This window comes from Pungitius pungitius, chromosome 18, assembly GCF_949316345.1.
Source record: "Pungitius pungitius chromosome 18, fPunPun2.1, whole genome shotgun sequence".
NCBI classification, from domain to species: Eukaryota; Metazoa; Chordata; class Actinopteri; order Perciformes; family Gasterosteidae; genus Pungitius; species Pungitius pungitius.
Window position 1 is genome coordinate 7,716,513 of NC_084917.1, and position 21,480 is coordinate 7,737,992.

At 43.6% G+C, this 21,480-nt stretch overlaps 4 protein-coding genes across 6 annotated transcripts; 2 read left to right on the forward strand and 2 right to left on the reverse strand.

The window, feature by feature from the left end:
* Positions 1-287: 287 nt before the first annotated feature.
* On the reverse strand, positions 288-5,798 carry ggcx (gamma-glutamyl carboxylase). 2 transcript variants are annotated; one of them, XM_037484562.2, is made up of 15 exons: positions 5,584-5,798; positions 5,121-5,360; positions 4,826-4,984; positions 3,674-3,839; positions 3,514-3,592; positions 3,304-3,410; positions 3,048-3,211; positions 2,635-2,936; positions 2,122-2,253; positions 1,844-1,995; positions 1,581-1,750; positions 1,357-1,487; positions 1,123-1,270; positions 821-1,025; positions 288-706 (listed from the first exon to the last, which is right to left on the reverse strand). In XM_037484562.2, exons 1-15 carry the CDS (start codon positions 5,606-5,608, stop codon positions 547-549), a joined length of 2,340 nt encoding a protein of 779 aa, XP_037340459.2. In that variant the 5' UTR covers positions 5,609-5,798; the 3' UTR covers positions 288-546. The 2 variants fall into 2 exon arrangements, with proteins under 2 accessions (XP_037340459.2, XP_037340460.2); XM_037484563.2 differs by having other exon boundaries at positions 5,121-5,315; positions 5,584-5,797.
* Positions 5,799-7,010: 1,212 nt separating this feature from the next.
* On the forward strand, positions 7,011-13,183 carry gmcl1 (germ cell-less, spermatogenesis associated). 2 transcript variants are annotated; one of them, XM_062558751.1, is made up of 15 exons: positions 7,011-7,354; positions 7,661-7,842; positions 7,967-8,086; positions 8,184-8,280; positions 8,383-8,480; positions 8,592-8,704; positions 8,798-8,863; positions 9,130-9,214; positions 9,349-9,439; positions 9,552-9,692; positions 10,080-10,149; positions 10,260-10,335; positions 10,430-10,575; positions 11,246-11,333; positions 11,419-13,183. In XM_062558751.1, the coding sequence occupies exons 2-15, from the start codon at positions 7,663-7,665 to the stop codon at positions 11,557-11,559; spliced, it is 1,512 nt and encodes a 503-aa protein (XP_062414735.1). In that variant the 5' UTR covers positions 7,011-7,354; positions 7,661-7,662; the 3' UTR covers positions 11,560-13,183. The 2 variants fall into 2 exon arrangements, with proteins under 2 accessions (XP_062414735.1, XP_062414736.1); XM_062558752.1 differs by having other exon boundaries at positions 7,661-7,820; positions 7,963-8,086.
* Positions 13,184-13,605: 422 nt separating this feature from the next.
* Positions 13,606-16,197, reverse strand: fam136a (family with sequence similarity 136 member A). The gene is made up of 3 exons (XM_037484695.2): positions 15,664-16,197; positions 15,431-15,571; positions 13,606-14,372 (listed from the first exon to the last, which is right to left on the reverse strand). The coding sequence occupies exons 1-3, from the start codon at positions 15,748-15,750 to the stop codon at positions 14,184-14,186; spliced, it is 417 nt and encodes a 138-aa protein (XP_037340592.1). The 5' UTR covers positions 15,751-16,197; the 3' UTR covers positions 13,606-14,183.
* A 1,362-nt stretch (positions 16,198-17,559) lies between these two features.
* On the forward strand, positions 17,560-20,959 carry pcyox1 (prenylcysteine oxidase 1). The gene is made up of 7 exons (XM_037484603.2): positions 17,560-17,912; positions 18,131-18,278; positions 18,781-18,987; positions 19,217-19,391; positions 19,496-19,707; positions 19,807-19,959; positions 20,067-20,959. Exons 2-7 carry the CDS (start codon positions 18,167-18,169, stop codon positions 20,735-20,737), a joined length of 1,530 nt encoding a protein of 509 aa, XP_037340500.2. The 5' UTR covers positions 17,560-17,912; positions 18,131-18,166; the 3' UTR covers positions 20,738-20,959.
* The last annotated feature ends 521 nt before the right edge of the window (positions 20,960-21,480 follow it).

Below are 21,480 nucleotides of genomic sequence, written 5' to 3' on the forward strand. Positions count from 1 at the left end.
TGTCAGTTGTTTTTTATCACATTATCGGGCTAGCATCAAAGATCACAGAAGTATATTCCATCAGACCAGTAAACATCCACATATCCATCTCAGAATTTTTTTTTTAGTGATGAGTTGGAAACAGTAGAGTATTTAAATTACAATCATTCAGCGGATAATTGAACGCATCTATCATAGAGCATTTTTTATTAATTTATTTTCTTGGAAATGCATTTTGGTTTGCCAGCCATAATTGTAATTATAAAATACGGAAATGTAATTTTGCAAGTCAAAGCCCAGCAGGGCACATTGTTTAGTATTCTGCATCCGTAGCTGAAACATGTCTCCACATACTTTGAGGTTTATAAAGAAATGCTTTAACAAAAAACTGGCTTTACTTATGGAAATAATCCGAGAGGCAGATTATTTCAGAGGCATAGAAAATAAAAATAAAAATACTGAAAATAATTAGACTTCTGGGCCGATAACGGTCCAGTTGTAACATCACACATCTTTTTGGTGGGATCCAGCAGGTTGGCACATTATCCTTGGTGCCTAACGACAGCTTTAAAGTTCCCCGTGACCGACTTCGTCTTTCAGCCGTTCGTCCTGGTTGGCTTCTGCTCGAGGTTCTTTCATGTTGGCGAAGGCGACCTCTCTGGTCAGCTGCTCGAGGGACGGGAGGCCGACCGCCAGGTTCCTGATGGCGATGGCTGTCATCAAGAATCTAAACGAGTTAATGAGATACATTCATGGGTTAATTTAGTTTTGTCTTCCGTCTGATTACAACCAAACCCGGCGTTTTCCCCCCTGCGGTTGGGCCATACACTACGGCGCTCACCCCCTCCGTATCGTGTAGTATTTCTTCACAGCGAAGCGCTCCAGGCGCTCCGCTGCGCCCGCCTCCCTGCGCTTCTTCACCTCCTTCATACGCCGCTGCCTCTTCAGGAACAGCTGCACGATGGGGTCGGTCGCGTTGACCTCGGACCCGTCCTCCCCGTCCGCAGCGATAAGGGGCTGCAGCTCAGGAGGAAGCGGCTCGGTTTCTACGGGGACGAGGCGGAAGCGTCCCGTCGGCAACTGACCGTCTGGTGGCATTTTTGAAATGTGTGTCGTCACAGTGTCACAGTGGCCGATATTTACCGGTGCCGTTGCGAACCCGCTCCTGGAGCTCATACAGCCTGGTGAAGTTCTCCTGTAGCGCCGCCTCTGTGGTGTTCACGTAGATGTACATGTAGCAAGATGGGTGTTCAGACACCGTGTACACCTTATGGTAGGCCCCAGCAGGTACCTGCGCATACACACACACACACATTACGGTAAAAGCTAGAGTGTCCAGGTTTAAGGTCCAATGTTGATGATACCGTGCTGCTGTACCTTCATCTGCTCACCAGGCTGGAGAGTGTAGTTCTTCTGCTCCTCCACTATCTCAACATTCACTTTGCCCTGCAAGACACTGATGCTGGTGTTGCCCAGATCTTCACTTACAAAGTTTTCCAGGTGGAGACCTGAAAGGTAACAAAAAGGTGGCAATTGTAGCCAACTACAGACATAACTATACATTCCTGAACGACGGAAAGGGACAAGAAGCAATTCGCAACCTGGGAAATCGGCGATGAAGACGATCTCCGTCTGATTGTCCAAACTGCCCTCGATCTCCTGAAACTTGGTCCTCCAGGGTGAGAGGTCCACCAGCAGAGGCATCAGCCACGTGCTGGGACGGAAAGGTGACCACTCCGCCTTCACAACGTCCACGCGGGGGTCAAAGATCCTGAGCAAGTTTAAAAACTGTTATTAGGTCACAATTGTCTGTATTATTAACCATTTGATCCACCTGAACGTGTCATATTGATGGCGCTCATACCTTTGCTGGAAGCGTTCGTTGATGGACACCCAAATGTCAAAGTAGATTTCGGGTTCAGAGATATTGTAGCGCGGCAGGAACTGATGGAGGCACGTGGCGTACTGCTTCAGCATGTCGCCGTGGTCCTTCCAGCGACGGCTTTGTGTGAACACCTTCAGTACACAAAGGAATCCTTTCCATTAGCGGTCGGCTGAATTAAGAGAACGTCGGTTAAGTCAGATGATTGTGCTGCACACACACACACTCTTTGCCTGTCTGTGTTTTTCCTTGTAACTCACCCCTGGGTTCAGATATCCAGTTTCCCCAGTTATTCCATCTTTGTAGGTGATCTTAACGTGCTGATGGCTGCGGGAGTGAACCATCATGTCCCACGAGTAGCCGTACAGGCCATTCGTCCAGTTGTTGTAACCCTGCAGAAACACTCAATATTAGGATAAAACCATGCTAGTAGAAATCACAATATACATTTCTACTGTTTCTCATCCAAGTTGTATGCAAACCAAGACTTTGGAACCCTTTCCCCCTTCTGCTGACAACCGCTCTGAGCTGCTGTTTGCTGCAGATCAATGACTGTTGACTCTGATTGAGCAACAATCGGCTCAGGGCCTCGGAGGGTTTCAAAGGCTACACTGACAGCAAAGTACAATCTCATTAAACCGAATGTCTCTGTGCAGGAAAGGGGCCAGAAGAGCATTGTGCTGCCCTTTGTTATTTGGTTCTTTGGATCATGTGAGTTGTAAAAGTATTTTAGGATCTTAAATGTTAAAAAGAAATGGCTGGACTTGTTGTACCTGTGTGATAAAGTGGGAGTAAGGAAGGAAGAGCTGTTCAGTTATGTAGAGAATAGTAAAGATGGCTCCCAGCTTGTGCTTCAATCTCAGTTTTGGAGCCTTGGCGACAGGCGGGGTCTCCCGGGGATTACTGCTGGTGCTTTGGATCGTATTGTAAACGCAGGAAGTACTGGGCTGAGGGTCCGGCGAGGTGAGAGGCAACACCGCCCTGAGGAATCCCGGAAAACGGGCGAAGAATCTCCTCGGCCAGTCGGCGTGGCAGAAGACGGGACTGGTGGCCAGCATCGTGTAGGAAAACATCCCTGTCGAGGAGTGACATTCTCAATAACATGGAGGTGAAATGATGCACCACAAATCAAAAGGGCCCAGTAGTATCCACGGCAACCAGAAAGATTCTGTTAATGCGGACTTACCGATGCTGAAGAGCTGGGAGTTCATACAGTGGAAGTAGGAGACAAAGAAAAATGCATACGGTCGCGTGACATCAAAAAACAGCAGGTAGCCGGCTGTCAGATCCAGAACAAGACCACCTCCATGCACCACCAGCAGGTTGACTAACTCCACAGGGAGAATCAATCTGAAAAAGAACATGTGCACAGCAAGCTCAGAGCGGAAGTACCGAGGTACAGTCAGTGGCAAGAAGGCTTTGAGTAAAACAGTAAAACCCACTTGAAAGGATCAAACAGCGAATGGTGAGCCAGGTATGACATTGAGTATCCCTCCACCCAGTCTGCATCCAACTTTTTCAGTCCAGCAAGGAAGTATACAATAAATATCTTGGAGGAAAAAAAACAAATAAACATTAACATTGTTAGAACCCCGTACCAAGAGCCATGTTCATGATGCATTGAAAACAATATCAGCTGTTAAAATTCAAACCTGTGTCCTCAACACGGTGTAATTCCAAAGAGGCACGTGAGCATTTCTTATTGAAGGCCTCCTCAATCCGTCAATTGACCTACAAATAAGACACAGGCGTTAAGGTGTTCCCCTGCTCTCACATAGAAACACACAGACGGACCTAAAAACATCATCTCACCAGTATCTGTTGGCATCCATAAGTGTGAGCTGAAACCCGATGAGGCCGTACAAGTACGAGTGATTGTTCCAGGCCGTTTTGTCCAGAAAGAAGATGTACCAGTACGTTGAGATGAACATGAGGCAGGAGAGACGGTAGAAACAGCCAAGCATGATGCCCAGAGCGCCTTCAGCGTGAAACACAAAGAGCAACTTTAGTTAGCAATGAAGACCTGTTGTTACCATTATCTGGTTTCACACATAGTCCAAAGAGAGTCCTACCCGCCTGTACAGCTTTGAATAGAACGGCTGACTTTCAATATGCAGGTGTGGAGTTTTACAGATGTTGGTCTGATCAAAAAATGCTATATATAGAATTGCATTATATGACCAATAGTGATTTGGATTTTGGGTAATGATAAAATCTTCGGAATTTAGGCAAAATCTTGACCCTTGTACTAAACTAAAAATTACAACAAAATTAAAAACAGGTAAATAATGAATTAACTTCACAAAATAATGAATCTGTAAGAATAATTTGTATTGTAATACGTACAATTTGCTTTGGGTATGAACATGTCTTTTCCTGCTATGTTCAATATTTATTTTGTCTCTCACTGTTTAAGTTACATATGATCATATCAAATACAAATGGAGTGCCACAAGTGGTATTACTGTATATACAACTATGTAACAGATACTGTTCATGTTATAAATGTCATAAAATAGGTGGGTTTGTTCTTCCTCTCAAATGTTACCTAATACTAAGAAAAACATGGATTTGTTTTCGAGGCTGGTTAGTCCACTTGGTATTATGTGTATAATCCTAGTGATTTTTTATCAATATTTATTTACTTGAATTGTCATTGTGTTGTAATTTCTGCTTGCATACAATATTGCAATAGTTGTCAAATACTTTGTAAGATGCAAACATAATCTTTTATGGGTAATTTGGCTTGAAGGGATAATAAAAGTTCAGGTCTGCATGCGCTTTCATCTTCCCCGCACACAGCCTCCCCGCAGAGGCCGTCTCCTATAAAACGCTTGCATCCGCTCCAAATGATGTGGTGCCCCTTTCCTCACCAGGCCGCAGCAAACACTGGTGTGTGTGTGTGTGTGTGTGTGTGTGTGTGTGCATTGCAACCTGTAAGCTTAAATAAAGGGTGTGACCCACCGAAGAACATCACCACATACACCAGATACATCCAGTCCAGTGGAAGTGGCTGCAAGACATTGAAGAGGGGAAAGCGACACACAGGGGCCCCGTCCAGGTATTTAAAGTCCAGGTGACTGAGGCCCCGTTCCTGCGTGATGTCAATGACCATGAGCAAACCTGCACGAAGGACACACAAACAAGTTGGACGGGCACGAGTGTTTAAGAAGCTTCTAGGGAGAAATATGCACCCGGTTGCAAAAACCCCTTAAACTCAGAGGGCAGTCCGGTCCGAGTAAATTATAACTTCACTCACCAAACAAGCAGCGGAAGATGCCAAGGGACGCCGGGTCAGCGGGGCGGTTCAGGAGGGTCACCATGCTGTGCCAGGAGATCAGGTCCTCCTTCCTGAACCCAAAGATCCTCTCCATCTCGCTTTTGGTCTGTGGTAGATCTTCTTTTGGAGCTGCATTTGCAGTCTGCTCCTCTCCATTGTTGCTCACGATAGCACCTACAGGTTTAACGCTGTATCTTTGTGTGTCCTCTTTTTTTATGACTTAAAGCAAGACATTGTGTATAGAACACTTTGTCAACGAAATGATTGTCCATTTATTTGCAAACCGTGAAAATCCTTGCACGATTTACCAAACATCCAGCTATTTATAAGTCATACACGACTATACAACGACTAATTACAGCTTCTCCTTAGTTAAATATTGGTCTAACTGGTGATCGCGTTGCCTAAACATCATTGAATGTCAGTGCAAAGAAAACCTCACCTGCAGTTGCGTCTCTCGCCTCCATATTGCAAATAAAACGTATTCCGATCGGGGACACGAGTTTAAAAAAGCCCTGTCTCCCTGCCCCAGGTGGACGTGTAATGCCTGGTTACGTCGGTGAAAATGGACACGTTCCGTGTCACGGTGCAACACACACGGGCGATTCAGGGCAGGGAGACGATGTGGATGTGTCGGGAGGGATTGGAATGTTGTGAAAGAGTGTTTGGCTGTAATTGGCTGATTCTTCCGATAACCCCGCCTACCTAGGAAAACAACGCAACGTCATATCCGGCGCCCCTTGGCTCGGAAGTGACCGAGGGTTCTGTATGGCACTTGCCTACACCTCCGTACTAACATTAAATCTAAAGATAATACATTCTAAATTAATAAGTTCACAAAAATCATGTGAACCCTAACAAAAAAATAGTTTTTAAGTCAGAAAAGAATAGTTATTAACAATCAAGATTTATCTGTGGCATATAACATATACTGATCACATAATCAGATTACCTTGTGCCAATTCCCCTCTTCCCCCTCTTAAAATAAATAAGGAAACACATATGTTTGTATTGAAAATGTATCTTACAGGAAAAAGCTGGATGTATCTGAATCACTGTATCACTGAAGAGAAGGGGAGAACTCTGAGACGCTCTTTGCTTTTTGCTGTACACTTTGTATTAAACATTGCAATTTACCCCACATATACATGTTAGGACTGTTCTGAGTACTCTCGTTCCTACTATAATGCAAGCTTCCTGTCATGTGCAAAACATCACTTTTCGTATATTTAAAACTAGTTGCCAGCATTTTGTTTGTTGACACAGACAGATTCTATCTCTGGATAGAAAAGAGGCCAGTGAAATAATCAAAGACAGGTGGCAAAGTAAGAGATGTTGATGTTAAATATTGTTTAGTGTGCAGCTAAGAGAGAGAAAGGGGTGAGTAGATTGTCTTTTAGTCGTTTTAGTTAGTTTTACCACCTTGAAATATAACTTATAAGTCAAGCTGTGTTTTTACCCTCTGGTTTTGCCAATAGAAATTGTAAGTTGACTCTCTTTAATATTTATGTAAAAATGTCTTACAGTTAGCTCATTAAATGAAGGAGAGAGAGAGAGAGAGAGAGAAAGAAAATGTAAATTTCATTTTCTTTCTGGATCATAATTTTCTTCTCAAACGCAGCCATTGTGAGAGTTAACAAAACATTACTAATACCGTTGATGATTCGGCAATGCACTCAAAAAGTACCAGACTCACAGATAAGTGGCATTTTACTCTAGACAAATATATAGAATTGGTCCACGTGCTTGTTTTTTTGTTTAATGGCATGAAATACATCTATTTTAAACACTTGTGACATTTCCAGGTGCCTGCAATCCCTCTGTCTTCCACTAGGCGTTGAAGTTACGCGGTGGAGCCACTTGGGTCGTAGAACACGACATTAAACCAGTGAAAGAAGAAGAACTTTAAACGCAGACTAAGCCTCCATGTCGCTAACAGCACACAACATCTCCCGTTTCTTGGTCTATATTTGCGCTATTTTTGAGAAAATGTAACTGGAGCCCGATAGGGTTTTGTGCTGCAGAGGCGTGTGTGGAATAGCAGGTTGTCATTAGCGACGTTGTAGTTGTTTTCAGACCTGTTTTCGCGTGTGGATTCGCTAGCTAAGGGCTAGCTCTAAAGCTAGCTCTGAGGCTAGCGCCTCTCTAACTAGCTGCTGAACTAGTTAACCTGAATTTAGCCCCCACATCTCCTGCCCGCTGCTAATCATCAGGTGAGGTATTTTGTTTTTCGTTTCTGGCACATGTACTGTGCATCTGGTTTTGATAGGCTGCAGGAGGGAGTCCAGGAGTCTGGTGGTTACTGACATGTTTACCTTTGCTGATGAAACTAAGCGAGTACAAAAAAAACATCTCTATGCTTTTATAGGGCCAGAGATATTTGTTTCAATGTCACTTACTTTCATCTTGGACATTTACCTAGACGGTGCTCTTTTCATTATGAATCTCAATGTATTTTTTTTTCACCAAATAGACTACATATGTTCTGAAGTTTGTCTGTTACCTCTCTGGCGGTGTAGGGATGGGAGGTTTGAGCAGCAGGTTCCAGTCCTCGTCTCAGGGACCAGAGGAAGCTGCAGGGGGCACAAGTCCAAGCCACAAGCATCGGTGTGAGTGTAAGAAGAGGAAACGAAATGCCCAGTGTGACTGTGACAGTGAACAAGAGGACGACGATGCCAGGTTAGATACACCTCGCAGGCAAGTCTGGTTAAAAAAAGAATCTATAAATTAAATGTCAAATATCCTCAAGACATCAGTATGTTGTCTTACATTTTTTCTATGACTCATTTGATTGTGTTTGTGTTTTTTAAAACTTGAGTAGGAAGAAATTGAAAAGCACATCGCGTTACATTTATCAGACTTTGTTCCTGAACGGAGAAAACAGTGACATTCGTATCTGTGCTCTGGAGCAGCAGTGGAACCTCCACAAAGTGTACCTGTGCCAGGTAAAAGAGCACAAAGACAAGCGGCGGTAAATCCTTTTCATGTTGGTTGCCATTGCCTCCCTTTTTCATACCTCTCCCTCCTCATTCCATCCTGTAGTCCGGGTATTTCTCCAGCATGTTCAGTGGCTCTTGGAAGGAGTCCAACATGATGGAAATAAACTTGGAGATCCCAGACCAGAACATCGACACTGAAGGTGAGAGGACCACGGTCACAGAAAGCAGAATCTTTGTTTGAGTTTCACTGAATCACACAATTGTTCTGTTTTGTGCGTGCGTGTGTGTGTGTGTGTATTTAGCCCTGCAAGTCGTCTTTGGGTCCTTGTACCGGGACGATGTCCTGATCAAGCCCAGCAGGGTTGTCAGTATTCTTGCAGCTGCTTGTATGCTACAGCTGGTCAGTACATTTAATTAAAACAGCAATTGTTTAATATCAAATGAACATCTTTATTTTTTCCACATACAGTCACGTGATACAAAAACAAATCAAGTCCCTTTTTGTCTACAGGATGGTTTGATCCAGCAGTGTGGAGAGACAATGAAGGAAAACATTAGTGCGAAGACCGTGTGTGGCTACTATGCTTGTGCCAGCATCTATGGCTTGGATCTAGTCACGAAAAAGTAAGATTTTACTATTTTTAATCAGGTAAAACAATATTTCATACTGCAAACTCACATCCCACTGTATGTGTGTTTGTTCATCTCTTTCTGCAGGTGTCTTGAGTGGCTTCTGAACAACCTGATGACTCATCAAAATGTCGACCTGATGAAGGAACTTGGGTCGGTGCTCGCTCAACTCACAGTTCTGTCGTTTTTACATAATATTCCTGCCAACGTCCTTAATGTTCCCTTTTTTGTGTTTTAAAACATTACATTTGCCATCTGCATGAACCATGAACTGCATGATTAAACTGTGTTGCTTAATTAAAATTGTTTAAGTGACCTAATTAATAATGACTATCAAACGTCTGTGTTTAGTAATTGTGTTTCCAACCATGGTGTAAAATATGTTGCCTATGATCCAACTCTCTGCTCTGCATTTCCAGGGGAGATGTGATGGAGCTGCTCATCAAGTCCTCGGACCTGTTTGTCATGCAGGTGGAGATGGATGTATACACAGCTCTGAAGAAGGTACATGGACATGTGTGTGTGTCTGTGTGTGTGTCTGTATGTATAACACATATATTTTATAAGTCGCAGTTAGTGCCCATAGCATCAGACCTGTTTTCTAAGAGCTCTTTCTTATGTAATTTCTCTCCCTGCAGTGGATGTTTCTGCAGCTCAATCCATCGTGGGACGGCCCGATCAAACAGCTCCTGGCTGACGCCGACGCCTGGCTTTGCAAACGCAGGACAGGTACCGGAAGGCGACATCTTAAGGAACGAGGGATCCTCGTGTGTGTGATCTTCTTTGTTAGCAGTCAGACACAAATGTTTGACGCCGCTTTGCGATCGACTTCGTCCCACAGACCTGTGTGACAAGGAGCCCTTCTTGAACACGGACGATGGCGAACCTTTTTGTTCAGTGTTCAAATACGTCCGTCTGCAGTATATCATCAACGATCTCGCATCCGCACGCATCCTGGAGAGAGACAACATTTTACCCTCTGGTAAGAAAAGTGTAGTTTCTGACTGGATTTCATCATGAATGTGTTTCCTCTGGAAAAAATATGGATATTTAAATGATTGTTAAAGCTGTTAATTGGTTTTGAAAACAGCACCAGATTTGAGTTGAAGTTATTTTCCAATGGCTTTCATGTTTCTTAACTGACTATTCTAGTAAGAGTAAGCCAAATTATGCAAACCAATACTAATTCCTAATTTAGTTCTAATCCTTTGCTCTAGTTGTTCTTGTAGATGTTGGTGGTGGTTTAAAGGCTTACATTTTACAAAACGTTGTAGGCAAAGCAGAGTTACGATCGTTCTACCTAATATTTACTAGGAATTGTTGTGTTGTGTTTTGCACCGTTAATATTATCCATTGAAACTTCTTCCAGATTGGTTAACGTCGGTGTACAAAAACCAGTGGTTCGCCATGCTGCGGACCGAATTTGACAACGATAATGGGTGAGAACGTCACACTGAACAATCTTTTTATTTTCATCTTTATAAAAGCACAACGATTATTCATAGAATATATTTTTAATGCTGCTTGGAACACGGTTGTCTGTCATTAGTCCCCAGGAGGCTAACAAAGATGAGTTTGAGCTGAGCAGCATGAGGTGCGGAAGAAAACTGACTAAAGATGGAGATGTAAGTCAAACAGTCCTGCTGCTGCTGCTGCTCTAACTTCTGCTACTGTGTGTTGTCAGATATATATTCTGACGGTATGGTTTCCTCTCCTCAGTACTGCTGGCGGTGGACGGGCTTCAACTTTGGCTTTGACCTGCTGGTGACCTACACAAACCGTTTCATCATCTTCAAAAGAAATACTCTGAGTCAGCCATGTGGGGGCGCTGTGAGTCTGCAACCTCGAAGGCATCTGGCATTCAGGTGTGTAGTGCAGCCAACCTGTGACTATCAAATATCTACCTAAACAGATGGTTCCCGTACCCTTTAAGATTAATTAGAAAACTTTAAATAGGAAAGTACGGTACTAATGGCAGGTAAATTATAGACAGGTTCCATTGTAAGTCGGAGATACGTTTGAGTTCAACTGCAATACAATTGGGATCTTTTTACTTATTTCATGTGAACCTTATAATTTCAGATCATGAATAGTTTGTTATAATTATTGTATTTTTTAACTCTAAATCCTATTTATTATCAATTTAAGGTCAACCAAATGTGTTTAGTTGCTGTGAATAATAGTACTAAATTGAAATTAGATTATATTTCTCTACTGCAGATCTAAATATTTGCAGAATATGATTTTATCTAAACATATATCAATAGTGTAATAATTTACCTTTGCCCAATACTCATATTTATTGAATAGTTCAATGTAGCTTCTGTTAACGCCATTGTAAGAGACCCCAAATGAGCTCCTTCTCATATTCACTTTACAGATATGTGAATAATATCAATTCTTATTATCCAAGTCTCTGCAAGAAAACAATTTAGCGTGTTTCATAACATTTCAAATCAGCCTTTTAAAAAAAATTGTAACTGTATATCCACAGATTTATTTTTGGAATGTCTCTCTTAAACGATCTGTGTTCAGGTTACGTCTTGCGTCCTTTGATAGCCGAGGGAAGTTGGTCTGCAGTCGCTCAACAGGTTTCCAGCTTCTCACCCTCGAGAAGGACCAGGTCAGTGTGCACTGGTAACAATCATCCAATGTCATGTGACTAATGCATTAGACCTTGACCAACATTCCTCCCTTCCACGGCTCAGGAGTACGTGGTGATGAACCTGGACAGCCGGCTGTTGACATTCCCCCTCTACGTGTGCTGCAACTTCCAGTACACGTCGCCTCACCCGGATCACCGCCCGGATTCTTCGGAGCAAGACAGCGCCGCCCGCTGCGTGTCCTGATGCCTGGGCAGCGGCCAGTAGCTGCTGCTGTTACTCTGGTAATCCCGAGTCACTGACGCTGGCCCGCCGCGTAACACCCATCACCACATGCGACATCACGCTGACCTCAGGCACAACCATCTGCATGCCGTGTTACACCGTAACCAGGAGAGATTAGGCCACTTTTGTCTTCAGAGCAGCTTCAAACTCCCTCTGCCATGAACTCTGTGCACTGGGATGTTGGACCATATCTCTAACTCACTTAATATATCAATGGGAACATCATCGAGGGAACCGCTCTGATTGGTGAAACTTGACCTTTTTAGTGTTTCTACTACAGTCTCCGCAAACACATAAAAGATGTAAGATGAGTCCATTTACATTTTGACCCAGCGTCTATATCACCTGCTGCTGTTTGATTTTCCGCTGACAGAGATTTAACTAATGTGACAAGTTACCCAATCAAATGGAGGGCAGCTGATGGCTAAATCCAACAGGCATCCACTCTGGTGTTGAGCTGCAGCCAAAGCAGGCGTTTCCACCAGTGTCTTCGCTCTTTAAAGCCCGGAGCTGCAGCTCCCTCAGTCCTAAGTAGAGCTTTTGATGAAGCGTAACGACATGACAAAGTCCACCACCTTGTAAATTTGAGGGGAAAAAGTACTTAGTAAATAATATATACTGCAATATTCAAGTTATAAAACAATATAGCAATGAAGTGCTAAATGTTATGTAAGAAAGTCCGCACAGCAATGCTGATGTTACATACCTCTGTATCTTGACATCAAAAATCCAGTTCAATCGTTATAAACCTTTTTCATTATATACCAGACTTTAGGAGATTTTGTCTATTTCACTTGATTACACAATTTAAACTTGGAAATCAGCTTTCTGATATGCACAGCATAATATTGCAACTCACGGAAATTGTTTTACAGACTTCAGATTTTAAGAATTTCTAAATTGTTTACTGTCAAACGTCCACTGCCTCTTTTACAGGTCGGGTTGACACATTTGGGCGGGCTGTTCAGGCTGCTCCCATCACATTAAATACTTTTGCAATTGTGTTTTTTGACACGTTTCACTATGTTTGGACATTTTGGAAATCTGTAACCTCATGCTGTTTTGAAAACCTGTAAAGCAGACATTTTCTAGTAAGTGACTGTAGTCATTAGGACCGTCCATTTGTAACCGTTAAGGGGTCTTAGTTTTTATTTTATTTAATTTTTTTACTTTATTTGTATGGAATTCTGTTTCTGGCAAAAGAAAATACAATCCTAGACAGCCAATAAAACAGTCTGTCTGTCCAGGTGGGCTGTGGTGCTATCAAATGGTCCTCTTTTTGTTCCAACCTACCAGCTGCACAGTAAGCATCGGTTTCAGTAGATTTTACAAAAGTTCCTGCCTGATTTCATACTTGGTGACTTCCACTGGGATGTCGTTACAGCCAAATTGATTTTATTACTTTTGACATTCTACACTATGACTCTTTATCTACTAGAAGTCATGTAAATATAATTGTGTAAAAAAAATAATCCAGTATAGTGTATTTATAGAAAAGGCTGTTCTAAAAGTGTCACTGTAAAGTACGTTTCCATAAAAGAATTTCACAAATTGTACAGAATGTTCAATAAAGTCAGTGAGTCAAGTCTTGGATTACCTTTGACATCAATAAGTTGCATTTTGTCTTGCAAAATATAAAGAATACACCCCTATAGTATGTTGAAAAAGTCAATTGTATCAAAATAAAAACAGTATGGCATTTGGAAAAAGGTCCCAGCACAGCTTTTAACAAGTCAGTGTGGTGAACAAAATGCTGGAAAGCACTATATGAAAGTCATAATACAAGCCTCAGTATACAGGTCTCATCATAAGATGCCATAACAAGCCTTAAGTGCAATGTGTGTATTCTTTGTTTAAATTTAATTACAGGTTTGGTTAAGGTCACTATAGCAACTGCGTTATAAATATCAGACTGATACAAACGATCAAAAGTTCTTCAGTAAATTAAGACAGCCATCTCAGAATGTTTCCTTTTACCATTGTTTGTAAATTGTAAAACTCAAAAACTGGGACATCTACAGTACTTTTAATATATAAACATATCACATCATGAGGTCAGACGGACACAGCTCAACAACAATAAAATAACAAAAAAACATGGGGAGGAGAAGACTGATAGGAGAGAAATATGAACATATGAATATGAACATTGCACAAAATGCAAAAATAGACCATCAGGTGGCACGCTCTATACTAGCATTTTAAAATGCGATATGCACCTATTTTTTGTATTTGAATGCACAGGTTTGTTCAATGCATGTTTTAATGGGTAATTGTTCATAAACGATAAATGAATGATGTGCACCCAGATGCATCACTTAGTTTTCCAAACCTCCCTGTAGGTTTGAGTCTGTACACAAAGCAAGATAAATCTCACTGTGACACGTTTAAAATCTCCACCCACCAGCATACAGGGCGCAGCCTGCAGAACTCTTGCACCATGTTAAACTTCACTCCCCATCTCATGATGGTACTCCAGCCCGCTCATCTTTAGTTATCATGCAGTGAGTGGCCCTGTGCGTCCCTATGTGTAATGACCTCAGACTGAGTCGCCAGGAAGGACTGCGGCCCTCCCGCCCCTTTCCCTACTGCTGTATGGAGTCCAGGTTATCTTTGATTCTTCGGGTCATGCTGGGGATCAGGTTTACGTGGTCGTCCACACAACTGCCCACACAGCTGTCCATCAGGGATCGAACAGCTGGTTCTTTAGCCCCAGTGTCAAAAAGATCCTTCGCCTTATCGTTGCAGTGCATCGTGCATCGGGTCAGACGGTCCTGAAGGGGCAGAGAGGTGAGATTGTTGAGACAAAGACAAAATAGAAGTCCCAGTAAACTTGGTCAGGAGATGCATTGAAAAGGCATCTAAATACATACATAAAAAACTATGCCATGAAAACTTGAAGCATTTCATAGAAATTAAATATATATGTTGTTGTAAAAAGTTCCTAAAAACCAAGTATAATATTTCATAAAATGGTTCAAATAAGGTCACAAAAGAGTCATAGAGTAGTATAGCACCTCATTAAAAAGCAATGAAAAGTCAGAGTAGATGGAGTGCAGCGCTCCTCGTCTAACGACCTCTAAAAGCCCTTTAAAACACTCAACAGGAACCGTGAGGGCTTCAAGGTCTTTCAACACACTCTGGAGGAGCCAGGGATCAAACCAGGAACCTTCCTATTTCTAGACGAATGCTCGACCTCCTGAGCCACCACTAAGTCATAAAAGATTCATAGTATGTCAGTCAACGTTTGATTGTATCCCATCGAATACTAACAATAAATAATTGTGTAACGTCACAATGTTTGGACACACTTTCTCATTGAATGACAAAACATGTTCAGACTTTAGACCGGTACTGTAGTATGTCATGAGTAAAAGATTGATATAGTATGTGATATTAATGTATAGAAAAGTAATATTACAGTATGTTATAGAAAAGGATAAACAAAATGACAGCAATGTTTCCCTTACCATTATTCCCGTAGTTATAAATTCATGAAAAGGTCATTATCAATAAAATGTCATCAACGCACAGAATGTTGTGCTGTAAAAAAAAAGTTAAAAAAAATCTAATTGTGTAGGTTTGGACAATGAAGAAAAAAAAATAGATCCCAATTGCATTACCTTCTCATTATTAGATTCCATAACAAGCCTTAAGTGCAATGTGTGTAATCTTTGTTTTAATTCAATTGCAGATTTGGTTAAGGTCACTATAGCAACCCCGTTAGAAATGTCAGACTGATACACAAACGATCGATGGAACAACCTTTAACGTGTGGCCTCTTCGAGGTGTCCAACCTTCAAAAATGTCACATACTCAAATGTCCCCTCACCTGAAACTTCTCCAGCTCCGAAGTGACCAGTCCCTGAGCCTGAGCCAGAGGAGTGTGGCACTTGTCGATGCACCGATGCACCACAGACATGGAGTCCGTGGGCCGATCACAGCAGTCTGCGCTGCACCTGAACATGCGACCCTGCAGCAAGACGCGCGCGCACATACACGTTATGGATACAGGTGCCGCACCACGCGCACAAATCATGTTTTCCGAAGATGAAATACACCTGCCTGCATTACGCGGATGTTGTCCCTCTCCAGGCTTTGGACCATTTCTTCCACCACGTTTTGTACGCGTGCCTGGTGAGCCTCCGCCATGTCGGTCGGTCCTGCGCGCGCCGTAAACTCTGCACGGATTTTCACGAGAAGAATCTAAACGGGACTGAACCGAAGTATCCGTAACGTCCCCGGGAAGTTATTTCACTTTACAGTTTGGCCAATTACTAAGGTCACCTCCATTCAAGCATGTTCAGGATGAGTGTTTGCACCGCTTCCGCTTTACTTCCGCAACAGCTTCCTATTCCGGTTCTTTCAAAACAATGTTTCAGTAAATTACCGATTTTGGATTTGCCGAGTTGCAGACTGAAGTTTTTGTAAATTAATTGGGGGTTGATTACATTTTAATCAGCGATGAGGCTCAAAAAAAATTAAGCTCTAGCCTCTTCATGGAGTTCTGCTCCAAAAATGGCAGACCCATGATGAAAAGTAATAGTTTTTTTTTATAAGTTGAGTTCAGATCGGCCGATTTGCGTCATTCCACCACTCTATCGCTTCGTTTAATTAGCCTGAATACCAGAGGTGTGGACTCGAGTCATGTGACTTGGACTCGAGTCAGACTCGAGTCATGAATTTGATGACTTGAGACTCGACTCGACAAAACGTACAAAGACTTGCAACTCGACTTGGACTTGAACACCGATGACTCGTGACTTGACTTGGACTCGAGCCTTTTGACTCGAGAAGACTTGCTACTTCCCATGAAAACTGGGGGCAAACATTTTCACACCACCGCGCCGCTCTGTTTATCTGCATCTGTCAAAAACATGTGCGCCACCTGTATGCAGAGAGCGCTGCCTGCACGACATCCAATCACTGCAGTCCATTTGACCGTATCAACGAGACAGCTCGTTCATGGTTACAAACATCGGGATTTTTGAACCCGGATTCAGACTCCGATGGAAATCCTCGCCAACATTATGTCAACGTCCGTTTTAAAGTAGTGTAATGAGCTGAGTTAAAGTTATTAGTTAATCAGTTATGCAGATGTTGCATGTGTTCACGTTATGCTTTGTTACCAGCTGTAGTTACGCGAGACAACCCGAGTTTTGGGGGGCCGTGTATGCGGAAGTGTTCGTTCGGCGTGGTGACGGCCAACAGTGACCGAAGTTGAGTTGTTTTATATAAATAAATGCAGCGGAGTTGCAAGCCAGTCATCGCCTCCTTATTTACGCTGCAGCATTGGGGTGAGCGTTACAGTACTATAACACAGTCACAGTCGATCCACCATTACCCTTCCCTTCGTAGTCTAGGTCTGTGAGGCAGCGCACCATCACCCAGGGTTCCCCGTCCCCACTATAATAAAATGACTCGAAATGACTCGAAACTAAAATGGTACGACTTGTGACTCGACTTGAGACTTGTTGGCTGTGACTTGTGACTCGACTTGGGACTTGCTTCGTCTTTGACTCGACTTGACTCGGGACTCGAGGACAATGACTTGAGACTTGCTTGTGACTTGCCTAACAGTGACTTGATCCCACCTCTGCTGAATACGCATAATGATGTCAGCGATCCTGTTCTTCCAGCGACTTTTACTTTGGAAAACGGCTAGAGCGTCACATGTCACTGTGATTGGATAAAAAAAACGACCCGAAATCCATAATTGATGTGAAAAACAAAAAAACGTAAGACACATTTAGGGTTTTGTCGTTTCCATGGCTTGATGGGTATTGTACTGGAAGTTGATGATTTGTCTAAGCGAAATGAAACTTATATCACCGTAATCAGCGCGTTCTGCTCGTGTTGTTCTTACTCTTGTTCGCTCTTCTTCGCCCTCCAATGTCTAGCACGCACGAGCAGACGATGTGAAACAGCGCCCTCTGCGGTCAGTTCCTGATGGGTCACAGATTTCGGTGTAACACCGGCTCTGGCTCTTAAGTTGCCCATATTGGGGACCATTTCAGCACACAGTGTTTAACGCGATAGCGTCCACGTGTTTTATGTAAAATTAATATTTGATGGCTTTTACAGTGAAACTCAAACGGAAGCATACCCGGAAGTGTGTCTCGGTATTATGAGACGTTCACGGCGATCCGACACGATGCGACCGATGAACAAATTAAGTTAGTTGCTGACACTTCTAGTTTTCCAGGCTCATGTCGGCTGTTCATGTTTATGTTTCAAGATTCATTTGATTTTAAAGTCTATCAAAGAACACGGCGTGAAGACCACTTCTCGATCAACAACTGTATTTTCAAATAGTGAGTCCTCGCCGTTCAACGCTTCTTCTTTTTAAACTTCATAAGTAGTCGACAGACGTGTAACGATTTGACTCGACTCAAATGATACGTTTTTATTGCATGTGCCACTCCCGAGTGAACTTTGACCTACGCTGATAAATACGTTTGCCTTCAAGTTCTTATCGGGTGTACAAGAGAGAGTCGAGGCGGAACTGACCGTGTTCGTGTCTCCTGTACAGATGCTGCGTGGATCGGGAGGCAACTAGAAGCCCACGATGAATCCACGCGCCCTGTCACTGAGAGCCCTGCTGGTTCTGGGGCTTTGGCACACCGGGAGACGATGTGTGGCCTCGGCCGAAGAGCTGCAAGTTCAGCCCAACAAGATCGGTGAGTATGCCTCATTGTGCACGTTAAAAAAAACAAAAAACAATGTCCTGCAGTGACAGGTTAACACGAAAGATCAGACTTCATCTGGTGGGATGGTTCCTTATATATTAGAAAATGGACCTTCTACGTTATACATTCAACTTAATCCAGATCTCGGGTCACTTTTAAGAGGATATTGCATTACCGATGAAACGGAATTGATCAACTGAATTCTATTTAATCTCTGGGCAAATATGAACATTTTGTAGGCCAAATAATAAAATACTCATTTATATCATAGACATATTCTACAATGAAAATCATATTAGATGCAACTACATTTTTAAATGAGACTATATGCCACCTGTTTATTTGAGGTATCTCACCTGAGTACAGCGGAAGGTTTCAAATATGGAATACAACTTTATAAGGATAAAGTTAACATCAAGAATGAATGAGAATATGGATCTATACCAGTAAAAAACAACATGAGTTTAACCCTGTGGTCTTTGCTGTTTTGAAGCTGTGATCGGAGCAGGCATTGGAGGCACATCTGCAGCGTTTTACCTGAGGCAGGAATTCGGAGCCGGGGTGAAGATCGACGTGTTCGAACCAGGCGCCGTTGGCGGACGACTCGCGACCGTGAAGATGGGAGATTACGAGTACGAGACGGGAGGCGCAGTCATCCATCCTCTAAACCTTCACATGAAGCACTTCATTGAAAAACTAGGTAACACACTGACGTAAAACTCAATCCCAAAAGTATTTCAAGTAACTAAGACCTTGATACTCGTCAAAGTCCCAGTACTAACCGCCGAGTGCACTTGAAGCTGCAAACCATAAAATAGCACCAGCAAACCACATTGGTCAAACACGACGACCCTCCAGCCTCCTTTGTTCCACCAATACTAGATTCAAACATACCAGGTTTTTCAGAACGGTTTTTGTTTTTGTTTTAGGTATTCCTGCGAGGAAAGAGGTCCCCTCTAAAATGGCAATCTTTGATGGAAAGGAGCTCACGTTTGAAGAGAGCGACTGGTTCATAGTCAATTTCCTGCGAATGCTCTGGCGATTTGGGTTCAGCTTTCTCCGAATGCACATGTGGGTGGAGAGTGTTTTGGACAAATTCATGAGGTGAGGGTTAAAAGTAGTTGTCATGGCTTCTCAATCTTATTCTTTCGGCGTAAGATCCAGGACTATCAATGCATGTGATGACGTGAAACCTTTTCTACGCACAGGATCTACCAGTACCAGCAGTATGGTTACTCGTTCTCCAGTGTGGATAAGCTCCTCCATGCCATGGGCGGCGATGGTTTCCTTACTCTGCTCAATCAGACCCTGGAGGAAGCGATGATGGGCCAAGGATTCTCACAAGTCTTCCTCAACGATATTGTCACACCCATCGCTCGTGTCAACTACGGCCAGAGTGTCCGCATCAATGGTTTTGTGGGTACGTTTGTAAGCGTTTGGATGGGTTCGTGGCGTGATTGGTTTCTGTTGAAAAAGCTCTGAAATCGAGTTGACATTTACCGCCTCTCTTGTCTTCTAGGGGCCGTGTCATTAGCTGGAGCGGATCCAGGCTTGTGGGCGGTGGATGGAGGCAATAAGAGAGTGTGCTCAGGACTCCTGTACCACAGCAAAAGTGAGCTCATCCCCGCCCGAGTGACCTCCATCTCATTCAAAGTTCGACCATCCAAGACAGGTATCTTATTTGACATTCCCTTATTTGGTACAGAGTACAGAACTGGCCTTTTTTCACTGCTGGATTCCTCATGTGAATGTTCTCTTGTCAAATACTTCCTTTTTTAGGAACCACAACCAGTTTTTATGAGGTTAACTATGTTGGTGAATCGGGCTCGGCACACTCCCTGTATGACATAGTGGTGATAGCTACACCGCTTCACCAGGGGAAGTCTGACATCACCTTCTCAGGCTTCTCTCCCCCGATCCCGTCTCATTATCCCGGACGTTACCACCAGACGGTCTGCACCCTGGTCCACGGCCTGCTGAACGTGTCCTTCTTGGGGAGCACGAAGCCAGCCTCCGAGTTTACCGTGTCGGAAATCCTCACCACGGACTCGAAGGACTCCGTCATCAACAGCCTGAGTTCCCTCGACCCCGTGCGCATCCCTCCGGGTTACAAGCGCCCCCCCGCCAGCCAGAGCAGCGTCTGGAAGGTGTTCTCCCCGCAGCCGCTGTCCCAGGAGCAGCTGCGGAACATGTTCCTCAGCTGGGATTCGGTGTCGGAAACCACGTGGCTGGCCTATCCGTCTTACCGGCCCCCGCACCGCAAGACGCCCCCCTTCGTCCTGCACGACCGGCTGTACTACCTCAACGCCGTGGAGTGGGCGGCGAGCGCCATGGAGATGAGCGCCATCTCGGCCAGGAACGCGGCGCTGCTGGCCCACCACCGCTGGCACCTGCAGGTCGGCAACGTCGACCAGGAAGACCTGCACACCCGGCTGCGAAGTGAACTCTGAAGTCTGGGGGGGGGGGGGGGGGCTGTAAAGTCGTTACGATGCTTTCAATGTGCTCGCGGAGAAGCCTGTCAGGGCAAATCCAAATTCAGGTTCTCACAACATGATAACGGTTCAATACCGAACCGCTTTTATTGTTGTAGTGGCGGTCGTCATTTCCAATGTTTACTCCGCAGTGGAGACTGCTGCTGTCAAGTCTGACGAGGCAAAAAAAAAAAAACCACAGGGGTTGTACACAAGTCAGAATAGTACACGATTTAGACAGATTATTTACACTCCAGTGTTTGGAGATTGAACCCTAATGAATATCCTCACTGCACAAACTGCCTTTGCTAACACAATCAATTCAAAGGTTTCTTTAAACCGATGCCACTGTTTGTCTTTTTTCCCCGAATAAGTGCAGCTGACCCGGGGGTTTGTTTGAAGAACCCGTGTCTGTCTGGTTAATGACCTCTCACCTCTATCAGTCTAGTCTCTGCTCTCCCAGAGCTCAACAGTCAAAATGTTTCTCATCCGTCACTAGCAACAGTAGAACAAGTCCCACTAAAAGACAGTTCAACCTCGTGTTGTGATCCTTTTGAACCGTGCTGCACTCCAGAGTAGACGAGTACCCTCTGAGTGTTGCTCTGTCTACATGTTTTTTATAATGTGCCCATGAGCAACGCACAGTTAACATCTAGCAAATCCGCCTGTTCATTGATCGATAATGATAATGCCTCTTTTGGATATTGCATATACTGCCTCGA